Source organism: Rattus rattus, chromosome 10 (genome assembly GCF_011064425.1).
Source record: "Rattus rattus isolate New Zealand chromosome 10, Rrattus_CSIRO_v1, whole genome shotgun sequence".
Lineage (NCBI taxonomy): Eukaryota > Metazoa > Chordata > Mammalia > Rodentia > Muridae > Rattus > Rattus rattus.
Window position 1 is genome coordinate 18,446,021 of NC_046163.1, and position 24,507 is coordinate 18,470,527.

Below are 24,507 nucleotides of genomic sequence, written 5' to 3' on the forward strand. Positions count from 1 at the left end.
CTTGAGAAATGAATATAAGTTCATCTTGGCAGATTATTGCCAAAATAGCACTAGCCAATGAGGATGTCCCTAACAGCCCAACAAGAGGGTTGGACAGGCTGGCAGGCCCTTTCGACCCACAGAGGCTTTACCTGCAGTGCACCACAATGGGACCACTGAAGAAGTTGCTGAAAGCATTAACTCTCCGTCGAAGTTTCAGGAGCAGGTGAGGGTCTTCAGGAACCCCATGGTCTGGCCAACTGGTGAATTGAATATGAGTCACTTCTCTTCCAGTTGCTTTTTCTTTTTTCTACCCAAGAGACAATGCATTCTTTGAGACAGTTTCTTACAAAGAAAACTCAGTATGATAGATATATAAAAAAAGAAGACCTGTACAATAGGTTTCTCATGTAAGTATCTCCAGACTTTTGCCTCAGACCCTCTCTTCCTTGGTTTTCCAGGACTGGATTTCCTCTCCTGTTACTAACAGTTCATGAGAAGCCACACTAAGACTCTCACATGCGCTGCTCAATAAACCAGTAAGGAATAGATAACAGAAGAATAAGTAATGTAGAAACTCCTTGGACCTTCTGTGCTTTGACATCAAAGATAAAGGAAAAAAACTAAAATTGAGACAGAGTTGTAGATGGAGGTTTGTATATTGAGTAAATTTCACCCACATAGTTCTTTAGAATTTATCTGCTTGGTTTCCTAACAAGCAAGACGATTTCCCACACGGAGAAAGTATAGTTATTGTTTGTTTGTTTGTTTGTTTTTTCTGTTCTATTCTCACTCAGAGAATTGCCACATCTCAAAATATAAATAATAAAATAATATTCTGTGTAGCTTTCCGATAGACAACATATAAATTCACTAGGACAGATACCTCAGAATCATCACAGTGAGTAGATAGACACTGGCCTCTACAGTGCTCCCATATATGTGCAATGGCATTCCTTGCCAAGCATGAATTTTTTTATTGGCTTTAGACAGGATTGTTCATTCCCAAAAGCAGGGTAGGGAGTGATGTCATCAGTGCAAAGAAGGCTTTAAGAGAAATGCCAAGAAATCTGGTTTTTTGGTTCTGTTCTGTTTTGATTGGATTGAATTGGATCAGGTTGGATTTGCTTTCCTGAAGAAAATGTGTCCTAATAAAGTTCAGGTTACCAAAAGTCTCCCGAATAGGGTTCAAAGAAACATTTAACCTAAATAAGGTGTGCAAGTTTCAATTGCATTACTAGGGCATACACGGTAAACCAAAGACTCTGAATATTTAATAAGTGTAGCTGTTGCCTCCAGAGTGGTACCCCATCACTATGTAATGGTAGAGCACTTTGGCACAATAAATCGAAAGTCTGAACCCATCTCACTCCCCATTCTCACACCCTCAGCCTGAGGCAACCACTGATCTATGTTCCAAATTCATAGGCTCCTCTAGATAAGAACTTTCCTGAAAATTGAATCGCACAATAAGAGATGACCTCCATTTCAAGTCTTACCAAAACCATGCTGACCTCTTTCTTTGCTGAACTAAATATTCTCCCCTCTCTCTCTCCCTCTCCCTCTCCCTCTTCCTCTCCCTCTCCCTCTCTCTCCTGTATAGTTATAACTTAGTGTGTTTTAATAGGCTCATGCAATGTGCCACGTTCTAAAATATGTTTTCCATTATTCAGAGAGACTACTCGCAAGCAGCATTGTTTGTTTTTTCACCTAACAACCTTGTCACTGGCAAAGCCCATCTTGTGAACCCATTTGTTACTACTTCAAAGGACCAGTGGAAGCGTGTGATTAGTGCAAACAAACAATGCCTCGATCAGCGATTAAAATTGGATCCTGTTAGCTTTCACGCTTGTTTTAACCTGGCTCTTTCTCCTCAAGATCATTAAAAGTGATGTTTCCCAGATGGGTTTAATTCCTAACGTTTTACACTCCTTAGCTGTGCTCTTACAAAAAGCCATACCAAGCCCAAAGTTACAGAATGAGGTAAACTCACGTGGGCAATGCTCAGCTTCTGGATGATGTAATCAGGACATCGTTTGTGGTCATTGATCGTCACGACAACATCTCTGAAAGTCCGAGTGCCTTCCTCCATGCATGGCCAATATTCTGCACACTTGTTCTACAGTCGAAAAGAATCATTAATGACTACAGTCTATTCTAGTATAGTTCCAGATTATTAAAACCCCAACAACCAAAAATGGATTCAACCTGTTATTCCCCAAACACTTGCGGACATTTTAATAACATGTGTACCTTGAGCTGAAATGTGTTCTATTTCACGCTAATGTTTCTGGATGGGTTTTTCTTAACCAATCAACAGAAGGATGGTCTGCCTGGCCTTTGCCAGCTATCACCAAAAGACTGCAAAAATGATTACCACAAGTGACATGCTGGCAAGTATTTAGTTCCAGGCTCAGGATCCCAGAGATGCTTTATTTCTTCCAACATTGAATTACGTGAGTGTCCACTGTCTAGGCAGTATCAGTTTTCGCTCTGGCCATTCACAAATACTTGTGAAGTTGTCACATCATGATGTTTGGAATTTACAATGATGTCAGATATGAGCTTCAAAATCAATTCACTTAAATATATTACACACACACACATACACACACACATACACACACACTTTGTTTACATATTTAGGTTTTCAACATGCATGAAATAAAATGGGAACATGGTTAAAGCAGAGAACTGTCTGTATGAATCATACCAGACACAGTTCAGCATTTCTTTTCCCAACCCCCAACCTCCAGCCTTCTAGCTTCTTACCCTGTTTCCTTCTTCACATCGTGTGACCATGACAATAACTGTGGCCTTCTGCTCCCAGATCATCTTCCAGAAGTCATCAACTGTCTCATCCCGGGGCCCTAGGAGTTAAGTACAAGTTATCCAATCCTTCTCAGAAGTGCTATAAAGCAAGTTTCTAGGAGAAACTCCAGGATATAAAATGAATGACCTTAGAAGAAGGGGGGTGGGGTGGGATAGGGGGGTTTATGGATGGGAAACCGGAAAAGGGGATAACATTTGAAATGTAAATAAAAAGTGTCTAATTAAAAAAGAGAAAAATTGAATTACCTTGTGCAGCAATGTATTTCCTGGGTTCCTTGAAGCCCTGATCAAAACACACAAAGAGAAGAGTCATTCATGGAACATTTTTTCATGAATACAAAATACTGAGAATCAGGCGTTGATATAGCACTGCCACAGTTGTAAACACATTTGGCCATTTTCAGATTGTTGCAGAGGGAGGGCGTTAATGTGCAAGAAGACATTTAACGATGCTGAACACGTTAGCTACACTCGCAAACAGTATTCATGACCCAATGTATTTTTGCCATGTAGTACTTCGGCTTTGATAATTAGACTTTATCTCATCTGAGATACTGCAGCAATTAACAAGACAAATCCATCCTTTCCTTTTTATATAAACCCCCTGCCCCACAGAACCACCTGCTAGTCAGGCCTTTTCACCAGCCACAGGGGGGGGGGTGTCCTTTTCAGAGTTCTACTCAATTTCTTGCAGTAAATCCCTCTGGGAACGCACCTACATTTGCGCATATTAACTATTGCTGGAACACACTGAGGATTCCCTAGAGTCCCTTTATGTCATTCCAGATATGAAAATAAAAACATTCATTATCTGTAATGACTGCTTTCTCTGCTCCACTGGCTAAGATAAGGAAGCAGTGGAGAGGCAAATGAAATATGCTAATTCCTTGCAAGACTTTCTCAAACACCTTAAATTTACTTTCGTAATGGGGAAAATTCCACAGGGCACGGTAACTTTGCCATTGATCGAAACTTTGCACGTCAGCTATACAAGCCTTCAGGTAATTTTAGTATGCCTCATGATGTTTTCAGACATGCGTATGTGTCTATCCATGGACGACCAGCTGAGTTGCTACAGTGTGTCAAGAACCTGTCTAGCTGCTGAGGAGATCTGCTCTCCAGGGGATTGGAGCTCAGTAGGAGAAACGTAATTATAACTTGATCCCATGATTAGCAAACATATTTGAACAGAATGCGTAACTGTTTATTTCTAGAGTCTACCTAAACCCTGAAGCAATCACTAACATTGCTCAGTCTGCCCTCAATTACATTTCTTTGAAGGACGAGACCTTTGGAAAATGAACTCATGTACTCTAAAACAAAGCTTGTTCCCCATTAATTATCTGGCCTGCAGAGGACTCTTGCCCATATCAGTTCAAGTGGAGGTGAAATTAGGAACAGCTACTATGTTATTTCGGGGGGACCCACTCTTCCCATCTGAAAGTGTTGCTTTGTTCTGGAAACAAGCTTTGCAAAGAACATGTGAAACGGAAATAGGGGTTTATATTATGGAGGTCATTGGCAAATGTAGATTGCTCTCTAACTCAATTGGATTCCTTAAGGGCTTCCAGAGACTGAAACACCAACCAAAGAGCATACAGAGGCCAGACATACACTCCTCATTAATATGTAGCAGATGTGACGCTCTGTCATCATGCTGGTTTCCCAACAACTGGAATGGGGGTCATCTCTCTTTCTGTCGCCTGCCCATGCATCCTGTTCCCCTAACTGTGCTGCCTCATCTGGACTCAGTTGGAGAGGATGTTCCTAATCCTGTGACTTGATTTACCAAGGTAGGTTGGTACCCAGACGGCCCTCCCCTGCCTTATCTGAGAAGGGGGAGTATGGGGGAGTGGTTTGTATGAGGGTGAACTGGGAGGAGAGGGTCTGTGGTCTCTGTATAAAAGAAATATATTAATGAAAAAATTAAAACAGGAATACATATTTTAAAAAAGAATATAGGAAGTGTTAGATATCAAAAATACTTTTATGAGAGACAGGTTTAGAGTGTTAACTTCGAAGACTACCTAGAGTAGAGTGCCAGTTCTGATTCTCCCAGAGGTAACTGGGACGATTTCGCAGTGAGCTGTGGGAGTTATTTAACTCATATATGGAAATCACTAAAAGAGATGACTGAGAAAAAGCAGATGCACTTAGTAGACTATAATATGTGAATAGTCACAACCATGTATGTGAGTAATTGACTCTGGAAAAATCATGAGATACCTTGAAAAGTAAATTCATTAATAAATAACACAAAGATGACAAAGGTATATATTTCATGAGTGGTTCAATAAGAAAGTATTTCTAAATCAGTTTATGCTTTCTGAATAGACTGTATGGAGTTGATTGGGTTCTTGTCTTCAAGTTTTCTATTTAATGGGAACTGTAAACTGTACCTTCAAATGAAACGTCTTTGTGGATCTAGAGTTAACAGGATGTCTCAGGTACAATGACCAGTGTCCACATAAGTGACAGGGGGTGCACATGAAAATAAAGGGCTGTAAGGGGGAAGAAGGCCACAAGGTGGAGGCAGAGAGTGGAGAGAGCCAGCCACTGTCAGCAAAAATAAATAAATAAATAAATAAATAAATAAATAAATAAAGAAGGAGAGCTAGAAGCTTCCAGAAGCCAGAAAATACAAATTAGAATCTTCCCATGAAATTTCAAGTGAAGATGGTTATGCTGAGAGCTTGCTTTGAGATTGCTAAGCTCAAGAATTCAGAGAATAGACTTATGTTATTTTCATGGTACTAGTTTGTGAAATTTTATTATGCCATATCTCAGAAACTAATACCTATAAATTATATGTAAATAACAATAAAGTGAAATTTGACTTCTACTTCCATAAAATATTACACATTTGTGTAAGCAGAACAAAATAATGATAATAAAAAGACCTCAATTTCAACCGCCACCCTTTATCAAAAGAGTTTGAGAATCACAAACAAATCAGCAAATACCATGTCATAACACACTTTATCACATACTAGATAATTATGTTAGTTTTCAATAGTACAAAATGTATGGACAAACACCCTTTCAAATGCTGCAGATTGATTGTTAGGGCAGCTGCCACGTGGAGATTTTAAAAACTATAATTATACAGATTCCTTGGACCTGAAATTCCTCTTTTATAAATTTATTCTATAGATAAATTAAAAGCCACAGTGTAATAATACGAACCAAGACAGCATCTTTTCATCTTCCTTTGTAGTAGCAGAAGTGTATAAAGCATACTTAATGTTCATTAATTATACCATGAATACCATAAAAACAAAAAGGCATGAAAATTTGTTGGGTCTGGGGTTAGTAATTTATAGCTTGTGATACCCAATATTTTTTAAGCTTTGTGTGTTTCAGTTGTGGGGGGTGGGGTGAGCACATGCGCCTGCATGTGTGTCTTTGCGGTGTGGACGGTGAGAGCCAAGCGTAGACCAAAAGCAGGAGGCTCTCTCCACTGCTGAGTCATCTTTCCAGCGTCCCTTAACCTGTAGTTGTTTAGTTTTGGTTGCCAATTTGATAACATTTAAGATCACCTTAGAGACAAACTTCCGCACATATCTGTGGGGGAGTATCCAGGGAGGCTTAAATGAGGTAGGACACACCCTGATGGTAGGTACCACTATTTGTTCTCTTGACAGAGGTCCCTCAGTGAATGAAAGGGAGAACACAAGGAGTCCCAGCATAGCTTCTCTGTCTCGCTGCTTCCTGACTACAGATGCAATCTGACTGCCTGGCCACTCGTACTCATACAGTGTGCTTCAAACTGCACTCCCGAAGAAACCTACCCCTTGTTTTTTTTTTTTTTTTTTTTTTTTTTTTTTTTCATGTACTTCTAACAGGAACAAGAAAGATATAGACAAGTCTGTGACCAAATCTAGCAAGATCTGACTTCATACCCAAAGTCCTTTGTGACTAAGCTATATTACATACTTTTAAGGGATGCTGGGCCACTCAGGAGTTGAGTATTTGTGACAAAGATTACCTCTGATCTGAAAAGTCAAGCCTATGTGCTCTCTGGGGCATTAGAGGAAGAATCTGTAATCTTTTCGTTCAGAATACTATTATATGTGTTCCATGTTCAGAAAGCTAGATCTATATGTACATAAATATTTTTAGATGGCTATACATTCTACATCTATACCATGTATAGATCTATACGTGTACAGATAGGCATACCTAAGGCATGTATGTGTTTATATGCATATTCAGAAAATACCAGGCTACATTATGGTGTGAATAGAGCATTTACACTAAGAGAGTCTTTGCAAAAGTTGGCATTTTACTTTTCTGTTAAGAAACGTGTGCAGACATGAAGGCTCTCCTGAAAGGAGATAGTGGGTAGATTGGGTAAGGAGATGTTCTCAACTTAGGTGTGTTCTTCTATCTTGTAAAATTCTGGAACTCATATAAAACCCGACTTATTTAAGAATTATAGAAGCCAAATTTTTAAAAGTCATCAGTAAATTTTGTCTAGATATTTTCACTTGGATAGCCACAAAGGAAAGATGATCACACAGTGGAGAAAGAAACTGCCACTGTGCGCTGTGAACAGAAGCACACCAGCCTAGGCTTAGGCAGACCTAAACTCCATCTCAGGTCAAAGCCTTTCCTAATTTCATTACAGTGTCATAGTAACAAAAGTACTCGGGTTTCCCAACCCTTATGTATTGTGGGCATAGAGTGCTCAGTTGCAGCAAATGCAGATCTTATGAGAAATCCATGCAGGGATATTTTCATGCACAACAAAAGCAGATTTTTTATTTTCATAAGGAGAAAGCCCTATTTTGCACCAAGCACCAGCAAAAATACACGTAACAATGTTTGCAAAACCTTAATGAATTTTGTTTTTGGTGTCAGCGATGTCATGGGCTTAACTTAACATATTTGTAATAATTTCTCTAGGTTCTTGCAAAGCCATTGGAAGGACTAAGTGGAACACAGAAATGTAAAGAAAACGAGCATTTCTGACAGTCAAAAGGAGCCATAAGATAACCCGGAGTATTTACTTACATCAATGTAGCTGGCATTTATGTAGGTGGACCCTGCATCTCCATTTATTTCAGAGAGCTCCACACGGTTGTAATCATCTGTTTTAAGAAAAGAAAATCAATACTGAACTAAAGAGTAGCTAAACCATGTCAGGATAAAGAAACTCAGTTCCAAAGTGCACTCACAGGGAAGAATGTCCACATAACGGTTTTTGTTCTGGTTTTGGGACTTTCGGGCATCTTTGATGGGAAACTTGCTGAATACCCGTGGAATGCTCTGAAAGGTACAAATATTCTTTGGGTTACAAAAGGTTCCCAAAATAAGGAGGTGGGATAGGATGAGGAAGGGGGGAAGAAGGAAGGAAGGAAGGAAGGAAGGGGAAGGAGGGAGGGAGGGAGGGAGGGGAGGGAGGGAGGAGGGAGGGAGGGAGGGAGGGAGGGACGGAAAGAGTTTATCCTTTATCAGTTATTGCTGGGGGGTAAATGAGGTAACATTAATCCATCCTTTATACTGGCAAACATGGTACATTAGGTAGATGGAATTAGTTTCACTATGAATTCTAAAAAAAAAACAAAAACAAAAACATTTTTTAAATAACAACAGAACAATTAAATTTAATTTAATTCCAAAACACTTAATGTTAAAGGAAAAGTACAAAATTACTCAGTGACTGATTATTAGATAGTCATCTGGAACACAAGGACAAAATGAACCAAAAACTGTTTGCGACAGGACTTCATATTTAGATGAAATGCATTGGAGCATTTTGGTACAGGCTTCGCCAGCTTCCTATCGTGATTGGCTTTGCCCCCCTCTCTGAATCCCTCATTGATAACTATGGCAGTAACATATGACTATATTACATTTCTGTCTTCAGAGGATAAATTGTTAAGGGAAATGGTTATGCAAATATACGTAACATGGAATCATCTTGAAGACTGTGTGGAATTCTTTACCCTCCGTGAAGGATGACTCATACCTGAAATTCAGCCAGGAACAGTCTACCCTCATCGGCAATCTTTCTTTTGTATGTTTCCAACAAAAGGTCGGAATGAATTGGGTCCACATTTATCAGCTGCTTCTCCTCATCTGTAAACAAGTAGTCAGAGTGAAGACCAATGCTGCGTCTGTCTGTCTGTCCGCAGTACCTGCATGTGCTAACAGAGTTCACACCTCAGCTCTTTCCCTTCTCCCTATCTGTGTGGGAAATTTCATTCATATGTAAGCATTTGCCTAGAAATTAAGGACTCCTAAATCTTGTACCTCAGTCCTTTGCTGGCTTTGTACTGTTCCTTCTACGAGAATGAGCTTCTCTTTTTCCTATGCCTAGATAAAAGATCCTTGACCAAATATTATCACTGTTAGACATCCGTGGTTTTGCTCGATTACATTCAGTTTGCAGTACTTGACAGACTTCTCTATGCCACTATTATTATTTTCTTTTCATTGCTCCCTTTTGCTCCCTTTCTCACCAACACCCTCATACCTACTGGACAAGTGTTTGTTAAATACTATAATCATGCAGATAAGAAGAGAAAATGAGTAATACTATTCTACCCACTATTCATCTTAATTTGGTTACCCTATACTGTCAAATAAATTATATTTATATTGTACACCTAGAACATAAAAGACAAAAACATTACATATATTGAAAGATAACTTTCTGTGAGAAAATAATCACACAACACAGATGTGTACTAAGTGCTTCCCCTGGCTTTCCATCAGATCATGTCCTTTATGAAAACTTTCATGGTAAGCTATATTTACACATGGGACTTGACAAAATACAGGGCTTTTTTTTTTTTAACAAGATGTAGTTGTTATAAATGAGTTATGTGTATATGTTTTGCCTGTGTGCATGAACATACAGCACTTGCATGCCATGCTCACAGGTCAGATAGACATTATCTGATTCCCTGGAACTGCATTTTAGGGCAACTGTGAATGGCCAGGTGGATGCTAGGAACGAAACCAGGTCCTCTTCCAGAACAGCCAGTACTCTTCACCTCTGAGCTGTCCGTCCAGCCCCAGAAACCACGGTTTTAAAAGGCTAAGGAAATTTGTGCCATCACACAAGCAAAGGTTTCTCCAAGTCTCCCATCTCCTGTTTCTGGTTCTTGCTCTGGGTACATTGTTACCTCTCCACATTGTCAGATGAAGAAAGAAACTGTCCATGAGTGTGGAGTACTCCTCTTACTGCTCATAATAAACTTTGTTTTTCAAGCATGATTATCACTTTGGCTAGTTCCTCTGGTTGGTGGGAGATGTCTGGATCTCATCCAGGCTTACTTGATGTCTGTGCTTTGAGTGGGTAAGTTCTAAAGTATTCCTAGTTGTAAGTTGTACTAATTACAAGAGAAAACATCTGATGCTTCCAATCCACCTTAACTCTGGAAACTGTAAGCCCCTCTGCCCAGGTATGGTTAGCTCTTTTCCTCCCTCTCCCCTCGCCCTAACAGGACTAACACTCCAGACATGTGATCTCTTCGTTGACATGCACTGACTTCACCCAGGTACAGAGGAGAAAGTCTTGAAATAAAGTAGAACCTCCCTGTCTTCCCAATGTCTGCACCCTGGTTATGGGAGGGTATTCATCACAGATGTGAACAAATACATCCATGACAGGCGTGATACAGTCTCTAATTGGGACCCCAACTAAGGGACTCCAAAGAGCCAGCCCAAAAGCCGCCGTGCACAGCTTGGCACCTCCTGTTGTCGGAAGGAAACCCTTCACACAGGAGGCAACACAAGACAGAGATGTTTTCAAATTCAGTGTCATAAATATAAGAGAAAAAGTGAATACTTTATTACAAGCACAGTTTAAATATCTCTAATGATTTTTATTGGATCCTGTCTTTAGAAACTAAAGAAATTATACAACAATTGGAGGGAAGCATGTCCTTTTTTATTAATAAAGTGTCTCATCTTATTCATCATTTTCCTTTCAGTGGGAGGGTCCCCCATCCCATCCTAGCAAAACCTGAAGACACTCCGTATCACGGCCCCACTGTGGAATACCATCTGCCTTCCTCACTAGTTGGTCTGGTCTTTCCCAGCAGTCTTAGCAAACCAAGCTTCTGCCCTCCCCACAGACAATCTCCTATATTTGATCTTTTTGCAGAACCGTGTACATTGCATTACTGTAACATTTACCACTGATGAACCTCCCTGTCTTCCCAACGTCTGCACCCTCGTTCATCAGTGCACCTGGCTTCCTCTCTTCATTTCCCAACCCTTGAAGAACAGGAACCATGGCCTGTCACTGTGGCATTCTCAATGACACGGATAATATTTATGATATTATTGTGATTGAAATCATCACATAGATGGCTGCTTTTGGAACAGGTCAATTTGTTTCGTTATATTGATGGACAAAACCCAGGTTGAGTTAAAGATGCCCATCCCTTATTTTAAAATAGGTGGACTCCGACTCAGAGAAACAACACTCAGCAGTCAAAATCATGCATACTCACCCCTTTCAACGAGTTCCTGCTGTTCATCTAAATTGCTGTGAAGATAAAATAAAATGAGCTTCTGAGTTTGTCAGAACAGGCAATTTATCTGGCACTCAGCTTAACTGAGCAAATACCATTTTATAAATGGACTAAGTGGGGGGAGAAGTACAGACGAGAAACACAGAAGAAGGGGAGAGGTAGGAGGAGAAAGAGGACAAAGGATGGGAAAGGGAGGGGAAAAACAGGAACTTGGGGAGAGTGCAGAAAGTAATGGGAAGAAAGAAAGTGACCAAGAGTTGCCTGAAAATGTCAAAAGAATGAGAAAGAATTAAGTGAAATCTCCCATTTATTTTCATAAATTTCTATCTAGGCAAAGAAACGAACACACTGCCCATAACTCTCGCCTTTGCATTTGCTATCCCCAGATCGCTTTCATCTACTGAGTATTAAAAGAAAAGATACGAATTCTTTACACAGATTATTACTATTAAAATAAGCTTAGAATACCATTAGCAAATAGTGAATATAAGTACTTACAGAAAGCCAATAATTCCATGTTTAAGTCTTTGAGTCAATATTCAGACGTGAACTAAGTTCATACTGTCTTTTCCAGTCCACTGCTCAGGCAATGAATGCCAGCTTGAAACATTGTTGCAACAACAACCATTACCTTCTAACTCATAATTAATTGTGCCTTACCTGGATCTTTTCTTACGCAGATCATAGATTTTATACAAAACAACAAGCAGGGCTATTGATGTCACAATAATCAGAAACACCAGGAATATAATCAGTGCTTTAGAATTAACTAGAAATAAAAAGTGACACAGGAGAGCTTATTATTATTATTTCAAGTACTTTGCTAGATCAAGAATAACCTTCATGAACTAGAATTTTAATATTTTTTTGTTTATTGTGAGGAGTCAACACAAAACTTTTAGAATAAAATGAAATACATTAAAATTTCGATTTTGCAATTTTGGGCTCTGTTATTTCAAAATTCCCAAGACATTTATATTTAAAGAGACTAATTAGAATACAGATGAGTACTTCCATTTCTTTTCATTAAATAATGTACTTTTGTAGAAAACTATCATTTAGATTTAATTCCCTTTCAGAGACTCATTTTAAAGGAATCAATGAGGTAATGTAGTTATTACATTTTTAGAAAGGAACTCATAGTTTACCATTCAGCACAAAAGTAGGTAGCCTCCTAAGGGATTCATAAAAGCTTCTATCACACAAAGATAAATCTCGTACATGTTCACTGGGGAATAAAACCAATTAACCAGGAGACAAAATTTATTTCATTTGACAGTGAGGATTAACGCTTTCCCTAACTTGAGCTTTCACTAAGAACTGATGTGCATCACACTCATAGGGAAAACAGAGCAAAGCACTGTGGGTAATATCTTGATACTGTGTTACATTCCGTCCTTCTCAGGCACATGATGGAAATATAATATACCCATGAAGTGACATCATGGTTTGAACCCCAGAGCCAGGCTGTTGAGCCTTCAACTTTAGGTCTTACTTCCTAGAAGGGAATTTGGCCAGAAACCTACCACCTCTGCACCTCTGTTCCTTAATTCCTGAAATGAGGTAAATAGTTCGGTTCCAGTAAATTTAGAGCATGTATAACATAGAGAAAAGTAGCTATTCACAGCCCCAAACCTGTTTGTGTGGTGTGTGTGTGTGTGTGTGTGTGTGTGTGTGTGTGTGTTTTATTGCCAATAATGATGTCCTAGATACTTAAGGTATCTTGGAAGTAGAGCAGAATCAGCAGACACATCAGTAGCAATATATTTTGAACATTGCAGTCAAGAAAGCAGTCTCATTTAAAAAGGTTACCAAAAATATTTGTGCAAATAAATCCTCTTAAAATTTGTGATGAAGGCAACATTGACGAAGACATCAAATTTACTAATTTGACTTTTATGATACTGTAATTTTCGTAAGTTGCAGACATCTATAAAATACGTATAAACCACTAATGAATCAATCTATGGACGCAAAATCAAACAGTTTTGTTCAAACTAATGTAAGAAAAAAATAGGCCATGATGACTTACAAGATGTTGAGTAAGGTTTTATTTCTGGGGCTCCCTCGTACTCTCCATTGTAAAAATAGACCTGAATTTCAGTTAGAAAAAGAAAAAGAAAAGAATTTGGTTTTCTACTATAAATGTGTATGGCAATATTCATAAACAAAAGTTTGTACATTATTTCTTATAGAACACTGATTGTTTTCATCAAAAACGTTTGAGTTAAATCTAAACTTTAATGTTATTTTGCTGAATGCTGTTAAAAAGATAGAAAAGTGTTTATCAACCTTAGGAATGATGTAAGTAATGAATAGAAATGGAAGAACAAATGAAAAAGTTCACAAAATAAAAAACAAAAATTAATCATTTAAGGTACGATCAATAGACAAAAATTAAAGCTGTCTATTAATATACTAGTATGCTCAGATTTTATTTTAAAAGCAAACTCTTGCTACAAGAGTTGGGTGTAGAATGCACATATTTTTATGGGTAAAATACATGAAAAATCGCAGTGTAGAAATAGTCACCATAAACACCAAAAGCTTGTAAAATGTAATATAAATAAAGAAAATCAACTAGGTATCAAAGAAAACTGAGAGGGGTGCAGAAACAGATGACTGGTGAGTATAGAATTTCCCAATATTCATAAACAAAAGTTTGTCAAGTATCTCTTATAAAGCATAAAATTCACAGGATAAAATTTTAAGCTCCACAAATGCATGTATGCATATATATATGATTCCAAACTACTTGTCATGACCATTCCTGGTTATCAACTTGACTATATCTGCAATTAACTAAAACCCAAGAAGGGTTCTTTTTTTTTTTTTTTTTTGATTTAGTGAATTATTTGAAGTGGAAATATTCAAATTAAATTCAGATTTTTAGAGGTAGTAAGATCCACCTTAAATCTGAGTCCTATCTTTTTGGTGGAAGCTTATATAAAGGACAAGGAAGAGGGAAATATTGGCTCTTTGCCTGCTTGCCTTCCCTCTTGCTAGCAACCTATTCTGTCACTGGCGTTAGAGCCTACTTATTCAGGATTCTGGCATGTACTGAATACCAGAGTAGCTGAACCACAACCTGTGAGCTACTACTTGTTAAAATTTATAATCCAAGAAGGTGATCTACAAAAACACTTGGGACGGTAATAAAAGCAAAACAATGACAAAGAAAAAATGAAGTCCACTGTCAAGATCATACTGTGGTGGTGAATGCTAAGTGTCAAATTGACAAGATCTACAATCACCTATGGGGGTTGGGTGGGAAACTAAAGACATATCTGTAAAGAAGTGTCAAGATTGAGTTAATTGAGGGGTAAGACCTAACCTAAAAGTGGATAGCACCATTCCATGCTAGACTAAATAATAAATAACTGTTATTGTTTAGTAGTAGTAAACAATAAGGAGACTCAATAATAAAGACAAACTGGACTTGGCCAGTTGCCTCAGGTTCCTCCCATCTTCCCTTCCCTACCAGGATGCACTGTACTCTCTCCAACCATGAGCAAACATAAGTTCGTTTATCATTACCCTAATTTGTCAGGTATGGCAACAAGACAAGTAACTAGAAAACCAGGGACTAAAGAGATGGCTCAGCAGATTAAACTGCTTGCCACACACGTTTTACAACCTGAATTCAATCCCTTGAACTCCTGGTTGAAGGAGAAAATGACTTCCCAGACATGTCCGCTACCTTCCATGTATGTATACTATAGCACTTCTGTACCCGAATTCACATATACATGTGCCTTCATAAATAAAGTAAAAAGTGACAAAGAAAATTGCCTCTGAGGAATGGCAGCATTGTCCTGATACACCTGAGTGCACAATTCTTACTCCTTTGGAACTGGTTTGTGCAAAGAAGATAGAAGAGTTCAGAGTTTCATTCTAGAGAAGGCCTAGAATGCTTGTAAGTAGAACATAATATGTAAATCTGATAGGAATCCGAGGACCATAGTGCCAAGAGAAAGGCAAGTAGTAAGGACCCAGCACAAGCATTTTCAGAGGCTGGGGGCAGTCCGGGGCTGAGTGTATCATGTGCGTGATACATTTTGACAAAGAACCTGGCTAGATTCTGTCCATGGCTGGAAGTAATAGAGAACTCATTCAGATCTCTGGTAAGAGAGAGGAGAAACATGAAAATAAGAAGTTTGGTGGAAAATGTATGTGAGCAAGTTGAAAGGTGAAGATAATGTGGGTTCAATAGGTGGAAGGTTATGGCATAAAAGTTATGCACAAGTAGACTTATGACAGTTAGTACTGATTGTCCCCTTGACAGATCTGGAATCACCTAAGAGAGAAATTTCTAGGTATGTGTATGAAGGAGGAGTGTTAAACGCTTAGGGAAAACCAATTCAAAGTGCAGCGCCACTCAATGGTCCACTTTAAGTGGAGGGATAGTAAGATAGTGAGCTGGGCACTAACGTCCATCACTCTCTATTTTCAGAATACAGATGCAATGTAAGCAGTTTATATCAGGCTCCTGCCATGACGCCTTCCCTCAAACTAGCAGCCAAAACCAGATTTTCTTGCTTAAGTTTCCTTTGTACTGATTAGAAATTTTTAAAGACATTAAGAAAAGTGGCCATTTATTCATAAACTTGTTTTCTAAACGCTGTTTATGTTGCAGATCAATATAGTTGTAATTAGTAGGATATAATAAAAACTTTATGTTAGAACTCCATTGGAAATTAAATAACCAAAAATATTAATGATAAAATAATACAGAAAAAATTCCAGGCTGTCTTAAGATGGTTATGTTTATCTACTGCATAGAAATTATCATTATAAATAGCAGAACAATCTGTATAATAATGATTCACAGTGAAACAGTGGGTATTTCAAGCTTCTTTATGTTTGAATGTATGTTTTTTTTTTTACTTTATTTTAGAATTTTCTAACCTCAAAGCACACCTATGACTTTGTAATTGAAAATTTAATGAAAATAAATACTTGGCAAAGAGAAGATCTGCTACTCAGAAAATTTCTCCTAACAGGCACACAAAAAGTGATTTCCCTACAGTTAAGTAATTTTGAAAGGCAAATATGCTAAGAAAAATTTGCCATTAAACATTGCCTTTCATTCTAGAGAGAAAAGCTTGATGTCAAATTGCTGATGTCCTAACGTGTTGATGTCACGAGTCATCAGAGATTCATAAGTCCATGCGACCACTGTCATTAATGCCATGCAAGCACTAAGTATTAAACACTGTAATATATCTTGTGAAGGTTGTGATTATGGAACACATGACCTTACCAGAATCTCATAGTCAGTTGAATAATAGAGGTTGTCTACAACAAATTTACATGTGGATTGGTTGAAAGTTTTAACTGAAGAACCTCCACTTTTGACTTCCAAAATGTAACGCGCTCCAGGGCCATTAATTTCATAAGGAGAATTACATGTGACATTTATACTATTGTCTGACGTCCGGAGGATTTTCATCCCATTGACTTTGCCTGGATCTATCAAAATAAAGAAACATTTGTTACCTTGATGTTTTGATCTCTGGAAGTCAAAATACCTTGAAGCATGAATACGATGTAAACCATTCTCAGTGTTGGTCTGTATCATCACGGAAACACAGATTCAAGATTATTTTAAAGCATGTAAAAATAAACCGCCCATTCATTATTAGCATATAAGACATGCTTGAAGCCCTAAGTGTTTGCACAGTAACTAAGCAACAGAATGTGGAAAGAAATAACAGTGAGACGTGAGAAGGAAGGGGCTGGGAAGGATGCTTGAGAAACAGGGAAGTTCTCCCGTTCAGCCCAGGTTCTCCTCCTCTCATGGGTCTGTTTATCCTACTCAACACCAAGTGGGATTTTTAAGCAACTAGTCACTTTCCTTGGCTTTATTATCCCAGAAACATGGGAAGGCAGCAAGAGCATAGAGCTGTAGGACTAAGGAACTTCTCAATACTGTCGTTCCTTGAGAATGTCATACAGTAAATATTTGAGCCTTTTAATATATATATATATATATATATATATATATATATATATACACAGCCAAGCCCTCTCTCTTCCCACCTGCTCTGCCCCTCTGCCCATTCCCATTCAACTCTGAGATTCTTCCTTTGCTCCTTCTTGCCCCATCAAGCTAGTTCTTAGGCTTGGGGTTCACCCTAGTGTATGGTGGGCCTATCAAGGGTCGCATCATTAAAGGAAGTGGACTCTTGCTCTCTTGTAGTTATCAAATATCAAATGTGTTTGAGCTAATGAGGAGATTATGTGAGCCTAGTGATATGGAGAGTATTTCAGCACTGAAGACATCTTTTCTCCAGGAATCCGGTGCCCATTGGGTCCTCGTGGTCATAGATTCCATCTTACTCCAGGACTCTTTCTTCTTCCTTTCTCCTAATTGAGTCCAAGAAGTTACCTTGAAGATCAATCTAACAAACTGTGTGAATGTCCGACCATTGAAATTTCCAATGAAAAACATGACATAAACTAAACACCAGAGCTTGCTCTCTATTATGAAATTTTTTTTCTCTTTTTCGGAGCTGGGGACTGAACCCAGGGCCTTGCGCTTGCTAGGCAAGTGCACTACCACCGAGCTAAATCCCCAACCCCGAAATGTTTTATAAGGGGTTGTGTAGGACATCATTAAGTGTCTAGCTGCAATCTGTGTTTCTAGACAGTAACGTGATCATTTTTCGTCTAGATTACTGGGGTGCTTAAGGGTTTAAAGTCTTAGGGAGCACACAAGCTGGTGATGTCTCCAGCTTTGCTCCTTTAACCCCCTCACTATATCTGATAGATACAGTGAACCTTGATTAGCAGTGGTTAAATAATTTCATTTTCAATTATTTGAAATTTTAGAAGCTAACAAACATGCCAGGTTAATGTTTTTCCCAGAGGAAGTAGAAAGATCAATGCATTGCACATAAAAATGGCATCCAGTGCCCCTTAGCATTCATGGAAGAAGTATGAAAGCAAAAAACTTACAAGCTGCTTTTGTCCGAAAGGTGCAATCCTTAGCAGGGCCATTTCGTTGCACCCTCCCAATGACATAGGCAAATAGAGACACTGTGTACTCTGTATAAGGCCTCAGGTTTTTCACCTCAAAACTGTTCACATCATTAGTCAATTTTTCACATTTTTCTAGAATTAAAAAGAAAACCTAAGTTAGTATGTGTCTTAAAGTCAGAACTCCTATGCAGATAACATCAAAGGGGACAGGCAGGATATAGGTGATACGCAGAGGAAGAGGAGGAAGGTGGAGAGGACTTTAATTGGGGGTAGGGAGGATAACACAGAAGAATAGGGTGGGATGAGGAGCATATAACACTAAGAATGCTTGAAGAGGACATCGGCTACTATTACTTTATATTTATCCCCAAGTTGAAGGGAAGTCCCGATTGCTAAAGAAAACATACACTATAAACAAAAGAGTCAGAGCTTGAGCTGGAACTGATCCAGAAGTCTCTTCCCTGAGGAATGGCTTTCATGGTACCAGATATGCAAACTGCTAAGAGAGGAAAGCAATCAATAGCCCTATCTGTGAATTCCTATGAACCACAAAAGAGACGAGCACAGCACAACATCTGTAACTGTACAATAGTAGCACTCACACTTTGGTAGTAAGTCAGAGCTGTCTAATTGGACTTAAGGCCCACTTAACAGGAGAAAAATTACTCAAAGAAGTACATGTGGTAAGTTTGCTCAGTTTGGTCATACAGTCTAGAAGAATGCTACCTCTGGAGCTTCCCAAATCAGTCTACTGCCTAAGTTCTGAAAACTTATCATTACACTCAACCAAGTGTAGCTCTCATTCCTTCTTTTTGTGAGGCAAGGAGACTAATACATAAAGACATAACCAGTCAAAATGCAGAAGACAACTGACAGGAGATTGTTCAGATTCGGTTGATGGATCTGCACCTCAGGCTCAGTGACCATCAAGAAACGGGGGGGGGGGCAGAAAAATTGTAAAAGCCAGGTGACCATGAAGTCTGTTGGACAATTGTGTCTTCTAGTTATGAAATGAAACCTACAGCCACAAAATCTCAACAACTTGGCTACCTAATGAGACTTGAACAACCTCATGGGGGTCCAACCTTAAACAAAGCGCTACAAGTTATTAACAGTTGTTGAGATCAGGATAATTCATCTTCACTACGAAAGATCTTCTGATTCGTTATCTGACATCAAGTAATCATGCCTAACACACACACACACACACACACACACACACACACACACACATACACACACACACTCAATGTACACGTGTAACAATAAATGGACTCAGAAGGTTGTTTTTTATGTTTATCCATATATGTGTATAAGTAACTGTAACAACAATTAAAGAGGAGGCTGGGAAATTGGGAGAGGCAAATAGAAGTATGGGAGGGAGGAGATGAAGAGGGATGTGGGAAATGATCTAATATATCTTAACTATACATATGAGAAAACAGTATAAAATATCAAAAAGTCATTGAATAAATTCAAATTATTCATAGTTATGGCTTCATATCACTAATGTGCTGAATGGAATATTTAATAAACTTAGACACGTTTGTGAAGATCTTCTCTTCTGACATAACACAGACCCCAGAGAAGACTCCAACACCCTAAGCTATAATGCTTTAGAATGGATGTTTTCTTCACACTCTTTCTGATACTTTACTCTGAACTTAGAGAGTCAACAGGAGCTACTGCAATAGACTTTTAGTGAAGAAGCCATCATATCACCAGTAAGTAAGCTTACTAGTTCATATTGTGTTAAGGCTTAGTGATTGATGGGACCATAAGAATGAGAGAAGAGTTTATTGTGATACTGGAATCTAGGTTTTTGCGTGGAAAGATGAGTGAAATAGAATAAACTGAAAGAGAAAACTTTAGTTATTTTTGTGATGTTAAGGTCTAATCTGTAGATTTATACATACTATACAAGCATGCTACTTCCAAGCTGAATTGCCACAAAACATTATGTTATGAAATTATGGACAGACATGACTAGCATAGCAGATGCTTACAATATACATAAGGATGAGAAGCAAAAACATGGACGTATCTTAAGATGTAGATGGACATCCATTAGGCATATATTGATATTTTGATACTTTGAGTAGAAAAATATAGCAAAGACATCTTGATCAGCATGTTATTAGACAGGAGTTATAATGATAACATAAAATGATATCATGACAATAATAATTCCCAAAAGTCATCAATGTACAAGGAGATAAAAATGGGTCAATTTGCATTCTTCTATAGTCTGACCTGCAGTTGAACCAGCACCATTTGTTGAAAATGCTGTCATTTTTCCATTGGGTAGTTTCAATTTCTTTGTCAAAGTTCAAGTGACCATAGATGTGAGGTCAGGGATGGTGATTTCCCCCATGGTGGTCTTTATTGTTAAGAATAGTTTTCTCTATCCTGGGTGTTTTGTTATTCCAAATGAATTTGCAAGCTGCTCATTCGACTCTATGAAGAATTGAGTTGGAATTTGATGGGGATTGCATTGAATCTGTAGATTGCTTTTGTCAAGATGGCCAATTTTACTATATTAATCCTGTCAATCCATGAACATGGGAGATCTTTTCATCTTCTGAGATATTCTTCAATTTCTTTCTTCAGAGACTTGAATTTTTTGACCTACACTAGTTTGGTTGGAGTCACATCAAGGTATTTTATATTATTTGTGGCTATTGTGAAAGGTGCCCTTTCCCTAATTTCTTTCTCAACCTGTTTATTAGCCTTTGAGAAGAAGGATACTGATTTGTTTGAGTTAATTTTATATCCAGCCACTTTGCTGAAATTGTTTATCAGGTTTACGAGTTCTCTGGTGGAATTTTTGGGGATATTTAAGAATACTATCATATCCTCTGCAAAGAGTGATATTTTGAATTTTTGCTTCCCAAATTTTATCCCTTTGCCTTTTTTTGTTGTCTAGTTGTTCTGACTAGGACTTCAAGTACAATATTGAACAGTTAGGAAGAGAGTGCCAGCCTTGTGTAGTCCCTGATGTTAGTGGGATTGCTTCAAGTTTCTCTCCATTTAGTTTGATGTCAGCTACTGGTTTGCTGTATATTGCTTTTACTATATTTAGGTATGGGCCTTAAATTCCTGATATTTCCAAGACTTTTATCATGAGGGGGTGTTGAATTTTGTCAAATGCCTTCTCAGCATCTAATGAGATGAGTATGCTTTTTTTTTCCTTGAGTTTGTTTATATAGTGGATTACACAAAGCCCAATTTCAAGTAGATCAAAAACCTCCACATAAAACCAGATACACTGAAACTAGTAGAAGAGAAAGTGAGGAAGTGTCTCGACATGGGCACTGGGGAAAATTTCCTGAATAGAACACCAATGGCTTATGTTCTAAGATCAAGAATTGATAAATGGGACCTCATAAAACTGAAAACCTTCTGTAGGGCAAAGGACACTGTCATTAGGACAAAACGGCAACCAACAGATTGGGAAAAGACCTTAATCAATCCTACATCCAATAGAGAGCTAATATCCAATACATTCAAAGAACTCAAGAAGTTAGACGCCAGAGAATCAAATCATCCAATTTAAAAATGGGGCACAGAGCTAAACAAGTTTCTCAACTGAGGAATACCAAATGGTTGAGAAGCACCTAAAAAAACATTCAACATCTTTAGTCATCAAGGAAATGCAAATCAAAATAACCCTGAGATTCTACCTCACACCAGTCAGAATGGCTAAGATCAAAAACTCAGGTGATAGTAGATGCTGGCAAGGATGTGGAGAAAGAGGAAAACTCCTCCATTGCAAGCTGGTACAGCCACTCTGGAAATCAGTCTGGAGGTTCCTCAGAAAATCAGACATAGTACTACCTGAGGATCCAGCTGTACAACTCCTGGGCATATACCCAAAGATGTTCCAACATATAGCAAGGACACATGTTTCATTATGTTTATAGCAGCCTTATTTACAATATCCAGAAACTTGAAAGAACCCAGATGTCCTTCAACAGAGGAATGGATACAGAAAATTTGGTACATTTGCACAATAGAGTACTATTCAGCTATTAAAAAACAATGACTACATGAAATTCTTAAGTCAAATGGATGGAACTAGAAATTATAACCCTGAGTGAGGTAATCCAGTCACACACACACACACACACACACACGCACACACACACACACACACACACACAAAACCGCACATGATATGTACTCACTGATAAGTGGGTATTAGCCCAAAAGTTTGGAATACTTAAGAAAGAAATTCACAGATCATATGAAGCTCAAGAAGAAAGACCAAAATGTGGGTACTTCATTCCTTCTTAGAAGAGAGAACAAAATACTCACAGGAGGAAATACAGGGACAAAGAGTGGATCTGGGACTGAAGAAAAGGTCATCCAGAGACTGTCCCACCTGGGGATCCATCCCAAATGCAGCCACCAAACTCAATCACTATTGCTGATGCCATGTAGTGCCTGGTTACAGAAGCCTGATATGGGTGTCTCCTGAGAGGCTCCACCAGAGTCCTACTGATACAGATCAGGATGCTTCCAGCTAATCATTGGACTGAGCACTGGAACCCCAATGGAGGAGTTAAGGAAAAGATTGAATGAGCTGAAGGGGTTTACAACCCCATAAGAAGAACAACAATATCAACCAACCAGATCCCACCAGAGTTTCCAGGGACTAAACCACCAACCAATGAGTACACATGGAGAGACCCATGGCTCCAACTGCATATGTAGCAGAGGATGCCATTGTTCAGCATCAATAGTAGGAAAAGCCCTTGGTCCTATGAAGTCTCATTTTCCCAGTGTTGAGGAATACCAGGGCGTTGAGGTGGGAGTGGGTGGGTGGGAATCGGAGCGTCCTCATAGAAGCAGGGGGAGGGAAGAGAGGGAATTGGAGAGGGGGGGAAGGAGATATCATTTGAAATCTAAATACATAAACTATTCAAGAAAAATAAAAATTTAAAAAGTGATCAATGGCTCTCTACATGTGGCAATCAGCATTTCATATGATGCATACGTTAACTGATTTAGCCATCATCGTAGCTGTGAAGTTGGTATGGTCATATCATAGGATTTTAGAGAAAACTGAACTATAGAGAACTTAAGCCACTTGCCATGACCACAGGTAAGGGAAATGAAGCCCAGATGGAGCTTAGGTCTTGAAATCCAGACTTTGACCTCTGCCTGTACCACTTCACCTGCTCTCTGGAGAGTAGTAGTAGTTGAATGCCCTTGGTGGGGTAAACCTGATCTTTGTCTCAGGACGATCTTTCTCTGCTGTTCTTGAATGTGTCTTTGGGCTTTTGAGAACCATAATCAGAAGAGGTGCAACACATACTTAATGCTAAATTTTGATGTTAAATATCACAATGGAAGTCTCAAGAGTAAGTGAGAAAATGTAGTTTCTCTAATGATATCTATTTCTCAGAATTCCCAAAGCTGGGGTACACTGCTGTTACTTTCTAGCTCTAGTCTGCTTTAAATGTAATGAGAATTCTCTCTGAGAAGGCTGACCACAAGAGAGGTCAGACACCATCTCCTATGCACGGACCCTGCTATATTTTTATATGGTGTCTGGTTTTTAGGATAATGCCTTCATCACTGGGATAATAGCCAGGCTTTAAGGGTACCGATTCCCAGATCTGCTTGGCTTTTATTTAGTGACCCGAATTCATGTGCTTGTCTATGCGACTTCACAAGCATTCTGCATCAAAACACAGCTTCATTATGTCTGTCATTCAGTGAAGCTTGAATTTTTACTTACTCTAACAAAAATGAAAGCTTCGAACAATAAATCTGAAGACATTTTTTTTAAAAAATGAGTAATTAATGGAGATTCTTAATATTTAGAAAGGAATATTTGCATTGAGTTCCTAAGTATTTCAAGCTTTGGTTGAAAGGCTCTGTCATGGTTAATCTTGATCATCACCTTGATTGAATTAAGAGAGACCTTAGAAATTGATAAGTCACATTTGTATGTCTGAGAGGTGTTGTGAGACACAACTGCTCCATGTCTCTGTGGAATGAGTGAGAACGATCTGCCCTGGTTAGAGAGAGCTCACTCGTGAACGGAACGTGGTCCCTCTTTTCTGAGGTTACAAACCTCTTGGACCAAACAGCTTCTGCTTTTTATGGCCCTGCAGCTGACAGATAGACGCTGAAGGACAGCCCAGTTTCAGACTGTTAGCTAATCTAACTATTGTTAAACACATTGTATTGATTCTCTTCTAGTGAAGAA

The 24,507-nt window shown here is 38.6% G+C and overlaps 1 protein-coding gene across 3 annotated transcripts in view; it reads right to left on the reverse strand.

The window, feature by feature from the left end:
• Nucleotides 1–24,507, reverse strand: part of Ptprc (protein tyrosine phosphatase receptor type C) — a 112,950-nt gene that overhangs the window by 15,967 nt on the left and 72,476 nt on the right. For all 3 annotated transcript variants that reach the window (XM_032915182.1, XM_032915180.1, XM_032915181.1), the window contains 12 exons: nucleotides 18,264–18,419; nucleotides 16,567–16,775; nucleotides 13,336–13,396; nucleotides 11,964–12,072; nucleotides 11,283–11,317; nucleotides 8,786–8,895; nucleotides 7,992–8,082; nucleotides 7,828–7,904; nucleotides 3,058–3,094; nucleotides 2,752–2,849; nucleotides 1,973–2,098; nucleotides 132–289 (listed from right to left, as the gene is read on the reverse strand). In XM_032915182.1, the coding sequence (XP_032771073.1) occupies nucleotides 132–289; nucleotides 1,973–2,098; nucleotides 2,752–2,849; nucleotides 3,058–3,094; nucleotides 7,828–7,904; nucleotides 7,992–8,082; nucleotides 8,786–8,895; nucleotides 11,283–11,317; nucleotides 11,964–12,072; nucleotides 13,336–13,396; nucleotides 16,567–16,775; nucleotides 18,264–18,419 (1,267 nt within the window). The remainder of the gene's footprint in view (nucleotides 1–131; nucleotides 290–1,972; nucleotides 2,099–2,751; nucleotides 2,850–3,057; nucleotides 3,095–7,827; nucleotides 7,905–7,991; nucleotides 8,083–8,785; nucleotides 8,896–11,282; nucleotides 11,318–11,963; nucleotides 12,073–13,335; nucleotides 13,397–16,566; nucleotides 16,776–18,263; nucleotides 18,420–24,507) is intronic.